Source organism: Embiotoca jacksoni, unplaced genomic scaffold (genome assembly GCF_022577435.1).
Source record: "Embiotoca jacksoni isolate LCO1_2020_lvr unplaced genomic scaffold, fEmbJac1.0.p SCAF_7, whole genome shotgun sequence".
NCBI classification, from domain to species: Eukaryota; Metazoa; Chordata; class Actinopteri; family Embiotocidae; genus Embiotoca; species Embiotoca jacksoni.
The window spans coordinates 8,478,074-8,494,005 of record NW_027185425.1 but is presented as its reverse complement, the minus strand read 5'-3'; the positions used below and the strand labels follow the sequence as shown (position 1 = coordinate 8,494,005).

Sequence of the window (15,932 nt, the reverse complement as noted above, 5' to 3'; positions counted from 1 at the left end):
TGGTAGAAACGCCTGCAAAGTTGAAAAGAGAGATGTTTTGTTCCTCCTGATGATCGATTTGAATTAAATGTATAAAATGTATATGAACACTATTAGTTTAATCAGACATATTCAAAACCAATAGGGCACTTGTAGAGCGCAGACCTCCAGCCAATGCCAATTGTCCACTCTTCTGCAAATCTGCACCCTCTATGTCTGGATATATTTCTAAAGCTATTAGAATGATGTGAAAATGCGCTGTGCCTCTCTGAAGCCTCAGCTGTTGTTCTGGTTCTGGCTCTCCTCTACGAAACCATTGTTGCCGAGTGCTCTTTAACAACTGCTTGCTGTATTAAGCTCGAGCATGTAGGCGTGTATCCCAGAGGATTACTGGTACCCGTGAATGTGCATTGTAAAACAGACTTATCATATCTAGCCCATGTTTTGTCACTATTCACCATTATGGCAAATACACTATTTGTGTGTACGATGGGCGGCACCGTGGTCAGCACTGTCGCCTGACAGCGAAAAAAGGTTCCCGGTTCGATTGCAGGCCCAGGGCCTTTCTGTGTGGAGTTTCCATGTTCTTCCTGTGCCTGTGTGGGTTCTCTCCAGGTACTCCGGCTTCCTCCCACCATCCAAAAACATGCATCTCAGGTTAATTGGTGATTCAATAAATTGCCCTTAGGGGTCAATGGTCTCTGTTTCCATCCATGTCTATGTGTTGACCTGTCCAGGGTGTACCCTGCCTTTGCCCAAAGTGAGCTGGGATAGGCTCCAGCCCCTTCCCTCCCTCCCCCGTGACCCTGTTCAGGATAAAGCGGGTATAGATAATGGATGGATGGATAATTTGTGGAACCTTCAGATCCATCTCAAAATTTAAGAAGTTCTTCCTTAGCCCACGCTTCACCAAGTTTCATGAAACGGTAGTTTTTCTGTAATCCTGCTGAAAAACATACAAACAAGCAAAACAAACTTAAGCCCCTTGGCGGCGGTAATAAAGCCGTGACACACCTTATTGATATTGATGCATTTATGTAACATTGATATGATTTACAAGTTGAACAGTTCAATTTATTCCAAGAATACTGCAAAAGCTCAACAACCACTGAGTGACTCTGTCGAACTTTGATTGGGTGACATCCACGATCAACAGCTCTTACTTCCTCTGCTGCCCAAGTGTTGTTTAAAAAGTAGGTCTTACACCCCTACTCCTCAAAATAGGCTACAGAGAACCCCAGGGGTCATCAGGTTAGCCCAAGGGTATCCAATGTAAAATCATGAACACATCAATTTCCTTCCTATGCTATTTTTCATCATGATACTGTTTTCAGAAGAGAGGAAGTTCGATTACACTTAACCAGATCTTTTCTTTTGACTTCAAAACAGCAACAACTCCACGTTTCACCCATTCGGAAAACAGCAGCGTTCACTGTTACACTTGGCTGAGCAATGTTTCAGAGACGGGCTCGCCCTCCAAATATGTTGGTATTTAAGGGTCCCTTGTGTTAAGAGGCTTGAACACTCTCACACTGGTTTATGTCACACCAAGAGCTGTCTCTCAGCTGTCCTCTGCACTGACTGGGTCCTTTAGGCGCTCCACAGTATTGTAGTGCTCTCCGAGACCAAAGGCATGACGCATGTAGCTGCAAGCAACGAGAAAAAAAAAATGTTTTGCATTAACCTGCAGTTAGATGAGGTAATGTGAGTAACTATAGTATATGTTTGAAATGTCAAATCCTTAAGTTGACAATTAAATGTTGAGAGCAACAGTATGCTCTAAGAGAAAAGTCTTTTTGTTGAGATTTTCATAAATGCTTATTTTACATTCTTACGGTTAACATTTAAACAAAGTCAAAAGCTGCCATTAATGGCCTGGCTTGAGTGTGTCTAAATGCAATCACACAGTCTAATAAGAATGTAAAACGTTTACAACAATATTTATGGATCTTGTACATTTTCACTGATAGATTTTATGTTTTAACAAGCATGCCATTGATACTTGAAACAAAAACAAATATAAAAATATGTAAAAATGTTCTTACACAAGAGTGATGGGTTCACTGTCATATTCCTCCCCAATTTTTATCGCAGCAGAGTCAGCCTGAATAACTTCTATTGGTAAATGAAGAACTTGAGTCAAAGCTCGAAGCTGTAAAATTGAAAAAAGGAAAAAAATATAATTCTTGAAGAGTACATTAAAATACAACCCCAAATCTGTTGCTGGCATGAAATTCAAAATAAGCATATATTTTTTTTATTTTTTATAAAACAATAAAATTTCTTTGTTTCAACATTTGATATCTTGTCTATTTGCAATTAAACATGGGTTTACAGGATTTGCAAAACATTGCATTCTGTTTTTATTTCCATTTTAAACAGCATCCCAACTTTTTCAGAAACATGGTTGTACATCACAATGCATGATGACAAGAATTTAACAGGGACTCACTTCCAGTTGCCCACCCCAGGCAGCTGTGCGCTCCACATCACTGCAGTACTTCTCAAACTCATCTGGAAGCAAAAAACAAAACAAAAAAATACACACACAAAAATCTGTATGATAAGTAAAGCCCAACTCCAATAACATATGACATAGGGTATGACAATTTAGTTACCTGTTCACCCTCCAATAACACCTATGACAACAAAACAACCAAAACAAAGGCAGCCTTACCTGTCGTGTACATGTCACCAGTGCTGGGGTTGGTGAGAAAAGGCAGGAAGTCATCCGCATGGTTTCTCATGTGCTCAGCAGTGCGTGACCGGAGTTCCTTCACACTCGTGGTTGACCCGGGCTAAAACAGAGCAGAACACACGACAATATGTGATCTCTTTGTGTAAACTTTACGAATAAAACATGTTTAAACTTGATTTAAAATTTGTCAGAGCAGCATTGTGTCATTTTCTCCAGGAGCGACGGTTGGTCGTCCAAACAGCGCAGGTTCCAATGTGTACATTTATTTGATTAGGTATTAAAACTACAGCTACAGCTATCATACTCCTATAACAATATGTACCGTTGATCGCTGTGCCAGCTGATCTTCGATGGCGCGGTACATGCAGTGGCCATCGGAGGAGATCTCCTTGATCTGAAGCTTTTTCTGGGCGAGTTTCTGAGCCAGCTTCAGACCCTCCTGGTGCCTCACGCCCTCCAGGTTCAGCACCTCCGCCTCTGCTATCCTGTTCTCCCTCTCCCTCTCCTCGGCAGCCTTCTTTTCCTGGAGAGGATCATTTTAATAAAACATACCTAATCAGCATAACTAATGATTATATTAAATGTATGCCGGTTGTATATTATTTAAAATGTTATATTTAGTGAATAAGAATTGAAGTAAATAAGGGCGCTAGACTCTTGACGTGTGCTTCTTCCATTGTACGTTGGCTATGTAAACATGTGACGGTTACACAGCAGTCTCTCACCCTTCTCTTCTGGGCCTTGGTTACTCGAGGCTGTTTGACCTCTTCTTCTTCTCCACCTTCCACCTTCATGGTCTCCACTCCATCTATCACCTCCTCCACCTTGTAACATTGAGTAAGTAGTAGCAATGTTGATGTTGCAAACTGAAGGTGATATAATACAGAGACTGGAGTTCCTGTATGTGACTCTATCTTCTTGCCCGTGTTTAAAAATAGCAGCACGCTACTGTTGCAAATTAGACGAGTGAAGATATTGAAAGGAGGTCGTGTTTCATAAAGTGAAATCCTAATAATACTGTTGCTTTATGAAGTATTCAGATCCCTTCACACTTTATCGTGTTGTAGATTAAATTTCAAATCAGTTAAATTGGCATTTTTACCATCAATCTAAACTCAATAACGCATAATGACAAAATGAAAGCATGTTTTAGAAATGTTTATCATTATCATCATCATCATCATCTGAATGCAGTTACCTTTGTGTCACTTGTGGACTCGAGCTGCCCGAGTTCATCCTCGTGTTTCTGACTAAGATCTGCTTCTAGTTTGGCGATCTCCTCTGTCAGCTGTTTCCTCCTTTTCTTGTCATTTTTGGGGACGGCATTTTTCAGGCTTTGGATTTTAGCTGAAACGGAAAGCACAAAAATCTGATCGTCTGACAAAAACAAAATATTTACAAACAGAATACAGCTCTCAGGTGGTGCTGATATTGGTTAGAAAAAGTTACACATAAGAAGAAATGAGAAGGGAAAGAAAGTGCCAATATGAATACAAATGAACTCAAAGACAGCATTAGTAATATCTCAAAAGTCACTTTTTGATGAGAAGAGATTTAAATAAACATCCTTTATTTAAAACACAAATCTCGTGTGGCAGAAATGGGCTGCTGCACCCCTCTTCATTAGTTGCAGCATTATACCATTCTTTGCATCGCATCACAGTGCATGAATAAGGGTTTTAAACCCTATTTCTCTCCTGGCCCGAACCCGTCTCCTTTAGCACATAATATAGCATTTTGTATTTAACAGCTGATGGATTATTTTTGACATGACTGATCAGAGTACAGTAGTGATCTATGAAACTGAGCCTCTGTAATTTTGGGTAAACTTTACTCTAAGCCTGCAATTACTGTGAGCTTTTAGTGGAAAACGCACAGCTGATTTGGACCAGCAGTCACCTCAGGATGGTTTTCTCAGAGCTGTCTCCTGTAAAATAACAGTATCTCGCTACCTGTAGGACATTTGCTAGATGCTATAGTGAATAATAATGTAAATATAAATATAAACTCCACGAAATAAAAACAACTCCTGAACATGCAGACTAACTGAGAGCAAAGGTTAAGTGGTACATCACAAATGTGAACATTTAAAAGCCAGCTACCCTGCAGGTCCTTCTTCTCCTTGCGGTGCTGCTTTGCCAGTAGCTCCTCTGGTGTCTCCACCTCCTCCATGGCTGGATTCGGTTCTTCACTTTGTTCACTGAGTCTTTGCAAGCTACATGAAACTAACAACTGGATGTGTTATTATTTCACTGTGATAAAATATGGCACATCGCTGCCACAAGATTAAAAAAAAACTACACAATCCACAATAAATAAAAAAAAAAAACGTGCTGGTATGGCCTTATCCGGCAGAGCTGAGGATGTGTGGTGGAGCTTAGTTCTTTTTCACTGGACTAAACTCTGAGTTTCACTATACCGCCCCCTGTTGGCCTGGTGGTGTACTATGGTTCTACATTTTTAGTAAAGTTTACTTTCTCCTCTACCGTTTGCATAAATATTTCCTCAACCCATGTGATGAATAGGACAGTGAGAGAAAACACATCTAGCTCTACATACAGAGGACCTGTATTTGGTTATCTAATCTCTATTTTTTTTAAATTTAATCTAAGAATATGAGAAGACTTGATACACATAGAAGTACAAGAATCATTTTATTTTGCCATTATTGTACACACACACTATGTTTTTGTTGTTATTTTTTTTCTTTTTACACACAGGAACACAGACAAATTTGACCTCTGGATGTAACCTATCAAGAACAGTGGGCAGCCACAACGCCAAGGGCTGCCCCAGGCAGTTATAGGTGCTTTTCTCAAAGGCACTTCAACCATGGATGTTTTACCTTTTACCTTACCTTGAATTGAACCAATGACCCTCAAGTCCTGCTTCTCAACTTCCAGACTAAAGCCATGTTTAACTTTTTGCTTTCTTCTTTTCTTAGTCTACATCACTCTTTTATTTTGGTTTCCATTGTAACAGACACCCCAAGGAGTAGCAAGAAAAATGAAAGGTTCATAAGAAGATATGAGAAAGATAACAAATATATTTCTGTGACACAAAATTGTTAAATCTTTTTTTTTTTTTTTTTACAAAAATATTTGTTTTAACTTTTTTTTCCTGTTAAATCATAATAACTTAACCACTTCCAGATAAAACGGTCTGTTTTTAATAAATCTATGGTCTTTGTCTTTTAATGGGGCACAAGAAATTAGTTAAAAATGTACCCTTTAAACATGAATTGCCTGGTTATTTTCAATAACACCAACAAAACAGCAACAGCAACTTGTCAAGACACAAATATTGATTTCTATTTAAGGACATATCACAGAGTGGTCTCCCAAAGTCTCCCAACTGCTTAGTACCTTTTAATACAAAACAAAATATAAAAATATGTTTTTATATATAGTGTGGCAGATATAGGCAGGCGAGTTTATTTGTATAGCACAGTTCAACAACAAGGTAATTCAAAGTGCTTCACATAAAACTATTAAAAGCATCAAAACATCAGGCAAAGGAAAAGCAAATTTAAAAACAATTAAGAACATTGATCGAAACATTAAAAACAGTCATTAAAACATTAAACAAGCTAAAAAATAGAATTGAAGTTGCAGTGCAGTTTAAGAAATAAAATATAGTAATAAAATGCAGAAATGCAGGAAATGTATCAACATCCTTGAATCTAGTTCAATTAATGGAAGCAGCAAACAGAAAAGTCTTCGATCTTGATTTGAAGCAGCTGAGAGTCTCAGCAGACCTGCAGCTTTCTGGGAGTTTGTTCCAGATATGTGGAGCAGAAAAACTGAACGCTGCTTCTCCATGTTCAGTTCTGACTTTGGGAACAGAAAGGAGACTCGTCCCTGACGACATGAGGGGTCTGGATGGTTCATAAGGTTGCAGCAAATCACAAATGTATTTTGGCCCAAAACCATTCAGTGCTTTATAAACCAGCAGCAGGATTTTAAAGTAAATTCTTTGTTGGACAGGAAGCCGGTGCAAAGACTTCAGAACTGGAGTGATGTGATCCACTTTCCTGGTCTTAGTGAGGACTTGAGCTGCAGCGTTCTGAATCAGCTGCAGCTGTCTGATTGACTTTTTACAGAGACCTGTGAACACACCGTTACAATAGTCGAGTCTACTGAAGATGAATGCATGGACAAGTTTTTCCAAATCCTGTTGAGACGTAAGTCCTCTAATCCTTGATATATTCTTCAGGTGATAGTAGGCTGGTTTTGTAATTGTCTTGATATGGCTGTTCAGATTGAGGTCTGAATCCATAAGTACACATAGATTTCTGGCTTGGTTTGTGGTTTTTAACATCAGTGATTGAAGCTGAGCGCTGACTTTCAATCGTTCTTCCTTTGTCCCAAAAACAATTACTTCTGTTTTATCTTTGTTTAATTGAAGAAAATTTTGGCACATCCAGTTGTTGATTTGTTCAATGCATTTACCCAACCCTTGTATGGTATTATAGTCCCCTTGCGATATAGTTATGTAGATGTGTGTGTCGTCTGCATAATTATGATAACACACTTTGTTTCTTTCCATAATCTGAGCCAGTGGAAGCATGTAGATGTTGAACAGAAGAGGCCCCAGAATTGAACCTTGGGGAACACCACGTCATTTTAGTCCACTCTGATGTGTAATTAGCTACAGACACAAAGTATTCTCGGTCCTTCAAGTAGGATTCAAACCAGTTTAGTGCTGTGCCAGAGAGTCCCACCCAGATTTTTAGTCTGTCTAGTAGTATGTCATGGTCGACCGTGCCGAATGCAGCACTGAGATCCAGCAATACTAAGACTATAGCCTACTTATTTATGAAATTAGCTATATACTACTCATTAAACAATACAATATCATCACCGTATAAAGCTTTCAACATATTCAAACCACAGTTATTATACATGATAATAAACCTTTTTAAACAAAGCAAGTTCACAGGGTGTCGATGTTTTACGGATTTCATTATTATGTAGATTATTGTTACACTGAAAAGTAGCGTAATCAAATTCAGGTATGAAAGGTACTGTAGTGAGCTGAGAAACATTTCGTTGCAAATCTGAGCAAGACAGTGGTACACTGCTGGGAGTACATCAATTATATAAATATATAGCCTGCATCGAACTAGAGCAGTTCACAGTGTGTGCGGTTTGGTGGGAGGTTTGTAGAGTGCTGGATAGTTAGCCTGCATTGTCGCATTTCATTTATAATTTGTATTTATTTTTTTTAAATAAATATTCTCCGATACAAAACGGGCTTTTTTTTTTTTTTTTTTTGTGCATGTGTATTTTGAAGAGCTGAGAGGCTCGTCTCGAGCGGAGCCACGCAAGACGGACGGCTCCGGGTCTCGAGGGCGCAGACGTCGCGGTTGTGACGTGGCGCGCGAGGAGCGGAAGTGCTCGTTTTGTGTTTTGGTTTCTGAGGGGAAGTAGCGAGAATAAAGAAAGGAGGAGACGTGACGGGATTGTTGAAATTCATTTTTTTTTTCCTCCCTCGGGCCTCCCCCCCCCCTCCTCTCCTTCCTCAGCACCACCTCACCAAAGCGTCCTACGACCACGGTTGGTATTTAAAGTCCCAAACGTCGTCCTGCTCTTCAGGTAAATGTGCTCGACGTGACTCGACTCGTTGTGATTTGCGGACCGACGCCAGCTCGGTCGTCGCCGCCGCCTTCGTTAAGCTGACGCCGTCGGTTCGGCGTTTTTTAATAGAAACCCTCTTCAGCGAACATCCGGTGCCAGTAGAAAGTGACTCGCGATGTCAAAGTAGCTTGGACAAGGCGCTTTATTAGCTGCCAGCTAAATTGAAGAAAAAAAAAAAAAAAAAAAAAAATCCCCAGTCAGTGGGTGGAATGCTAACAATGCTAGCAAGCTAATGTTTGATAATTGAAGGGGGTCTGGAAACTCCCTGTTAAAGAAACGCGAGCAAAAGCCAGCACCCGCAAACCGGCATTTTGAATTTGATACCGTTGTTTCAGAAACCGCGGCTCGTGTTTTATGTCGTTAATCCTGTCGTTTCTACGTCCAGCCTACCTTAGCTTGCAAGCTAACTAGCGAGAGAACCAAAAAAAAAAAAAACAATTTTAAAAATGGCGTCCCTCTGTAATATCAAAACAAGAGAAGCCAACACGAGTCGGTGTGTTTACAGTCAACTAACTACAGTTAAATCCAAACAACGCTGCGAGCGTCGCAGTCGCGCAGTGCGCAGTGTTTTGTTGACAGTCCTGAGTCCTCGAGTCAACGCTGGTTTTTGTTGCACTTCCTCGTGTTTAGTTTCGTTCTTCTTGCTCGTTTTTTTTTTTTTTTTTTTTTTTGAAGGTTTCCCCGTCTGACTCCGTTGTTTAAAATGACCTTCCTACCTCAGTAATCACCCTCGCTGCAACACCTGAAGTGTAGTTTTGATTTCCGTTCCTGGATGCATTTGGACACGGACGTAAGCTTGGCAGATATTTGCTTCAGCTGTCTCATTTGTAAACATAGAAAAAAAAAATGTAAGCTGTGCACTAGTTGTTGTCTTAATATTTAATCAACAGATTTTTTTTTTAATTTTTTTTTTTTATTGACGTTGTGATGCATTGAAAACCGATGTACCTTTAGTGAAGCCAAACCCTTCACGTCCTGCGATCGCGTCTGTCTCTGCAGTCTTGTTTGAAATATAATTGCAGCTGTATCCGCTCACATTGTGTAGTTATTGAACATAATGTAATAAGCACCGCACCACTCGATTCTAACGTAATTTTATACCGCAGACTTGCAAAAAAAAAAAAAAAATAGGTGGAGAGTGTGATGCCGATGTTGAATGGTGTTGTGCGTCTCATTATATCATATAATGCCTAACAATATCTTTTTAAACTGGGGTCTCGCAGTTTGCAATAGCGGCCGTAGAGCAACACCTTTCTAAGAACAAATATCAGCAAAACAGGACTAGTGTGGTTAAAATATAAATAAATCTTACTTTAATGCTTTAGACAGCTGATACGAGTCCGATAGGGAGTTTGGTGGGGGGGGGGGGGGGGGGGGTGAAAGTCATGTTTGTGTTCAGGGAGAAGATTCCACAAATCAAGCTCAGGACAACTTGTCCCTTAAAAGTTGGACGTAAACAGTGATTCTCTCCCAACAAAACAACATCTGTTTTATATAAATTGGTGAACAATTCATTCCTAAATAAGTTGGTAAGCAACGCATGGTATGTATCCATGCAGCGGTTCTCGCAGTGATGACAGTCTTGAGAAATGTGGGCGCGTCTTTCACCACATCAGTGATTCATGACAAGGCCTACCTATGCTTTCTGTCAGTGTATGTGATTGTGGTGGTCTGTCTTTGCCTCTTTTGGTGGTGACATCCATAAAGAAACTATTGGTAAGACATTGTTGCTGTTAACTGGTATAATTCTCTCATTGCAGGTTATTATGCAAGAAAAACAGTGTAATCAAAGGCACGTGTGGACAATTATATTTAAAGGAAGGTTCTGTGTGTTTGATGTGCTTTTAATATGGAGATGATAGCTGGTTGTATTTGAATGACTTGAAAATAAAAATTAGACATTTGGCAAAATTAATTGACTTTTATAGTCATAAGTTAAAGACAAAATGAAATGATTGTTTACATTGTAAGTATTTATTAAACATATTCATTTTAAATGTATAATTGAAATGATACTTCAAAAACGAATTTATTGCTTTCAATGGGAAAATTCTTCAGATTTGCAATAGCGAAAAGTAACTATAAGGATGTAACAAAAACTGTAGTGTTGTAGTGGAAATGCTGCAGAAACACGCTGTTTATTTTAAATGGCCTCCAGAAAACTTGTGAAACGCACAACATGCAGAAGTGATGTTACTGATGCTTGACTTTGACGTGTGAAATATGAGTGAGAGATGCATTACTTTTTATACAGTATGCACTTGACTGGTGTTGTCAGTTATGACAGGTGGGTCCAAATTTCAAAAGTCAAAATGTATAACTTAGAGAGAATGGAGCCACATTTACTTTCCTTCTTTAGCTCTATTAGCTCGTTTATCGGTCTAGCTCCCTTTGTGATTTTACTAATATTTAATTCTTTAATGGCGTTTTACGCCACTGTTCTTGAATTTGGAAAGTTCTTTCAATTTGTTGCATGATTTTATTCTTAATAGAAGATCAATACATAACTTCATTACATTTCAAATGACATAAATAGCTATTGTACTCTTGTCTAGTTTTGTTAAACTGCATCAGAAGGGCAGCTTTTTCTTTCTGTCCGCCATTTATTTTTCAGGATTCTAAACGTGTTCATTAAGACAAAGTTCAACTGCTCAGACCTGCATTTTGCTCAATTGAAGTAAGGTAGATCGGTGTTGATACTTTTGTCCAGTTCTTGTGATATTTATACAGTTAGCAGATCGAGTCCTAACGGCCTTTAAACAATATCTGCTTTAAAAAAAAAAAACGGTAACTGCCTACACAACATGATTACAGTCAGTAGGTTTCATTTTTTCCCCCACTTCATTTGGCACAGTAATACTGTATGTCTCACAGACGTGTGTCATATCTTTCGTTCTATTTTGAGCCCTGTAAAGTCCTTTATCGTATCAAAACAGAGACCAAAAATGAGCTTGTTTGAATAAATCCTCACAGCTTTAAAACAAAATGGCTGCTGTAGACATCGTTGTGTGACATTATTGTTTGGTATAATACTTGCAATTTTTTTTGTGTTTTTTTTTTTTTTTGTGTGGTTATATTGTAGTGTTAACTCTTTATAAGCAGATATGTTTTGTTAAATTTATTCTAAGCTGTGAAGCTTTTTAGAATTGAATATGTGTTTATTACTCTGTGATTGTCAGACAACATATTTCTCGTTTTGCTTCTTGCAGCAGAAATCCTGATAGTGAGGTTTAGCACGCAGGCTACCAGGGGATCTGATTAGGTCATGGCCAATCGAGGAGGAGCTACAAGGCCCAATGGACCCAACGCAGGGAACAAGATTTGTCAGTTTAAGCTGGTGCTGCTGGGGGAATCAGCTGTTGGGAAGTCCAGCTTAGTGCTTCGCTTCGTCAAGGGCCAGTTCCATGAATTCCAGGAAAGCACAATAGGAGGTGAGCGTCATCTGATCAGACCGGGCTGCTTCTTACGAGCTGACATACGTCTCGACATGGCGCTGTAAAGACTATGATGTTAGTGTGGATATTGACCATGTAGTGCTGACTCACCCCTCGTGTCTTCCTGTATCCCTGCAGCGGCCTTTCTCACCCAGACGGTGTGTCTAGATGACACAACAGTGAAGTTTGAGATCTGGGACACTGCAGGTCAGGAGCGTTACCACAGTTTGGCACCAATGTATTACAGAGGAGCACAAGCCGCCATTGTGGTCTACGACATCACAAACGAGGCATGTTTATCAGACAATCATTATAGCTAGAAAGTTGTACTTATGATACTGACATGTATTCAGGTCTGCGGTCAGAGTACTCGTGCGAGAAGTTAAAGTGTAAGTGTATTGACAAGTGGCACAATTTCTTCTCTTTGCAGGAGTCCTTTGCAAGGGCAAAGAACTGGGTGAAGGAGCTGCAAAGACAAGCTAGCCCTAATATAGTCATCGCTCTGTCGGGCAACAAGGCTGACCTAGCCAGCAAGAGGGCTGTCGATTTCCAGGTCGGACAAAACAAACTGCATCTTAATAGTCAGTCAATCGTGTTTGATTTCTAACAGAAATGTGCTTTTGTTGAATGTGATTACAGCCAGAAGAAGACATTACAAATAATGACGTCATTAATCTTTACAGTCATGACTTGGTATAAACTCTAATTGTGCTTCTCCTGTGCCTGAATGCAAACATGCGCGAGGGGCGTAATGATAACTCATGATGTTTACATTGTGTTACCAGGATGCCCAGTCCTATGCAGATGACAACAGTTTACTTTTCATGGAGACGTCAGCCAAGACATCTATGAATGTGAATGAGATATTTATGGCTATTGGTGGGTAACTTTTAACACTAAATTCATAGATTTTGCTTTTGCATTTATGGATTGGTAATAAGAGTCATATTAATTGATCATATTAATATTTGTATGAGCTATTTCATCTGATAAACTGGATGGTGATGGGCAAACTTGGGTTATGACCTTTTTTTCATTGGTAGCTTCTGCTACGTTATGTTGTGGTGAACATAAAAAGCTTCAGTTTCTTTTATTGTTGTTTACTTTGGTTTATTTGTTTTTCCCTCCAGCAAAGAGATTGCCAAAAAGTGAGCCTCAGGCTGCGGGAGCCAACAGTGGGCGGAACCGGGGAGTGGACCTGACAGAAGCTGCCCAGCCAGCCAAGGCTCCATGCTGCAGTAACTAACATGAAGAACACCCTCCTCCCCCCCCCCAAACAACCTGTATAGCAGTAACTAATGTGGCCAATGCCCCAAATGCAACTGCAGTTACTAATGCAATGTGTCACCCATTCTCTGAAACAAGAAAAGATGCCCCGTGCCCCCCCAACCCCTCCCCCCCCCCTTTTTTTTTTTCCTTTTTTTTGCAGTAGGGAAGTCAATACCATCACACTGATCTTTCTTCGTGGCCCCACCTCTTTCCCTCCATTATGGTTCTGCTGCTACCTGGTGAAGCCTCCTAACCACTCTGTCTTACTTTCTGCTATCCAGCTTGTTACGTCTATCAGTTATTATTGATAGATCTGTGATAGCAGATATTAGAAACGTTATTGCACCATGCCTTCCATCATCCTCCCTCCAATGTTCAGAGTCCCAGTTAGAGGAAGTAATTACTTCCCTTTTCTGGGATAGCTTAAGACTTTACTACTGCATTTCTAATACCAGTCTTCTGTTTTTGTTCATTTTTTTGATAATTGTGTTAACTATTATTTACCATAATTTTGTAAGAATTATGGATGCACATACCTGTATATTTACATGGCCTGAAATAGAAAAACAAAAACTGTGTTTTAACTGTTCGTCTGCAGTAGCACGGAGAAAAAGTCTGTTAGAGAAGAGGAGTGTGTTTTTGTGAATCTGAGAAAGAGGAAAGGCAGAGGGTGGAGCGAGAGAGAGAGAGAGAGAGAGAGAGAGAAAGAGAGGAGCTATTTCACTCTCCTCACTGAGACCCTTTTATCTAAAAGTAAAAATGAAAGAAGTTGTGGACTATAGTCCTTTTAAAGTTCCTCTCTCTCTCTCTATGATTCCCTCTGCCTGCCCACTGCTATCCATATCCTTTACCCCCGTTAAACCCAAAGTAGCACTAGTGTACATTCTCTTCTACCACCTGTAGGCTCCATTCTGGGGCCACGCCTGCTTGTAGCTGTCCGTAGTGGCATTGTGCAATGTTTCACAGTATTTACTCTGTGATTTGAGTGTCTGCAAGGACCAATGCAGCACAACAAAACCCCAGCTTTCTCTACAACAAGGCACGGAGGCCTCTGAGGTAGACGTCAGTGTCTCCTCATGCCAAGTGTCCTTTCATAAATCTTGTGCAGACCATCTCCTTGTGGTCATACTGGGGTCTCTTGGGTTTCTGCCTTTCGGATAATTTCGTTAATACGATTACTTTTTCCATTGTGTCAATGTTGCTGGACCGCTGCTGGGTTTGCACTGGGTGAAACGCGGAGGTGATGGTAGTGAGTGGGGAGTTGCAATATGTAAGGTTGCTTCATAATTGTATTGGAATCATAATTGTTTGACATCCTCTCTTGATTAGGAAGTGCTTTAGACACAGTCGTGTGTCAGTATGTACAAACTGGGCCTGGGCTGGCTGGCTGGCTGGTGACCGATTTCATTCATAGACTTATTCACATGCACATTTATGTGTGTGTTTGTTTGAACACACATTTGCACAGTAACACACACATGCCATTTACTCCCCCACCCACCCACCCACCCACTGACAGACCTAGACATCATTGTACATCAGCACACACTCACAGAGTCTGTTACACCTCATCCACGCATATGTCGAGCACACACTTCTGTTTATTTTTCCACCTCCTGCCCCACTACACATTGTTACATACAGAGACACACGCACACACACACATACATATATAGAGAGAATACTTCTAGTCAGTAACTCTTTTCACAGGTCTGTCTTACTCATGCCTTGCACTAATGATGCTCATGAATTTATCTTGTCATAATTTCAGCCAGTGTGATATAAATATATATATAAATATATATAAATATAAATATATAAATAATATACTGTAAATAGGGTGTTGCAGTGTAGTCTACCTTTTTTCAATTTATCAGTGACAGGACTAATGCTTGCTAGGGAGTTGTCTAGATAATCATAAAAAAAAACAAAAAACTGTACAGTTAGCAGGAAAAAAAACAGCTACAATCTGGGTTTGAAGTTTTGTTTGCTGTTCCTTTTTTCACACGAATGGTTAAATTATAATCAGTGGTGGTCTTTATAAATGTATGTAGTGTTATTAACAAAACAAAAAAAAAAATGAAATTGCATTTATTTAGTCGTCCGTCTTGTACCTTTTTCTCAAAAGACAAAAATATATCCAAATATTTTGGTTTCTATTTTTGAACAATTTCTCTTTTTTGCATTTTGTTTTGTGGTATCAGGCTATGATGCCTTTGTCCAGTACTCCTCCCTAATAGTAAACCTGAACTTTCAGAGGCCCTGGTTGGAAAAGCTCCAGAGGAGTCAGTCACAATACGAAACAGTTTAAGCATCCATCTGTCTGCCCCCCCCTCCCCTCCCCAACCCCATAACATCTCAGTAACGTTGTGACTATATTGCAGGAACAGTATAAAACTTATCAGCTGGCACGAAGGTGATTCATGAATAAAAAAAAAATTAACACATTATAGGGATGTAAATTGTATGAGGTTTTTTTTCGTTTTTTTTTTTGCCGTGGACACTTAATTGCAGCCGAAAACATTTAAATGCAAGCATTTTACAGTACTGTTATGTAATGACCAAATAAATACTGAAATAAATTTGATCATTTATTATTGTAATCAGGCCGTGTGTATGTGTGCGTGGACTTAGTGGCATTTTTTTTTATTCTTCATCTATTTCAATCTCTAGTCCTCTTTGACCTCTTATGACCCTGAGTTTTACAGCCCCACACCACAACCCCTCATCTCCACAGTGATTAAAGCTTTTCTTCTCTTTTTTTTTTTTTACCCCCATCACCTCTGATATGTTAACTTATTCTGTACAGGAGAAAATTCCTGGAAGAAAATTCTCCTGTGAACAAAAAACATTTTAATGGACTAAATATGTCCATATGTTTCATGGTAAGATGAAAATAATTTTCTATAAATT

The 15,932-nt window shown here is 39.5% G+C and overlaps 2 protein-coding genes across 7 annotated transcripts; one reads left to right on the top strand and one right to left on the bottom strand.

The window, feature by feature from the left end:
* Nucleotides 1-1,003: 1,003 nt before the first annotated feature.
* Nucleotides 1,004-5,045, bottom strand: otud6b (OTU deubiquitinase 6B). The gene is made up of 8 exons (XM_069176796.1): nucleotides 4,780-5,045; nucleotides 3,876-4,024; nucleotides 3,403-3,501; nucleotides 3,000-3,200; nucleotides 2,657-2,777; nucleotides 2,432-2,493; nucleotides 2,025-2,131; nucleotides 1,004-1,625 (listed from the first exon to the last, which is right to left on the bottom strand). The coding sequence occupies exons 1-8, from the start codon at nucleotides 4,847-4,849 to the stop codon at nucleotides 1,541-1,543; spliced, it is 894 nt and encodes a 297-aa protein (XP_069032897.1). The 5' UTR covers nucleotides 4,850-5,045; the 3' UTR covers nucleotides 1,004-1,540.
* Nucleotides 5,046-8,026: 2,981 nt separating this feature from the next.
* On the top strand, nucleotides 8,027-15,626 carry rab5aa (RAB5A, member RAS oncogene family, a). Of its 6 annotated transcripts, none has more exons than XM_069175960.1 (6): nucleotides 8,027-8,235; nucleotides 11,529-11,747; nucleotides 11,889-12,040; nucleotides 12,181-12,303; nucleotides 12,536-12,629; nucleotides 12,881-15,626. In XM_069175960.1, exons 2-6 carry the CDS (start codon nucleotides 11,582-11,584, stop codon nucleotides 12,994-12,996), a joined length of 651 nt encoding a protein of 216 aa, XP_069032061.1. In that variant the 5' UTR covers nucleotides 8,027-8,235; nucleotides 11,529-11,581; the 3' UTR covers nucleotides 12,997-15,626. The 6 variants fall into 6 exon arrangements, with proteins under 6 accessions (XP_069032061.1, XP_069032057.1, XP_069032058.1 ...); XM_069175956.1 differs by having other exon boundaries at nucleotides 11,526-11,747; XM_069175957.1 differs by having other exon boundaries at nucleotides 8,027-8,274.
* The last annotated feature ends 306 nt before the right edge of the window (nucleotides 15,627-15,932 follow it).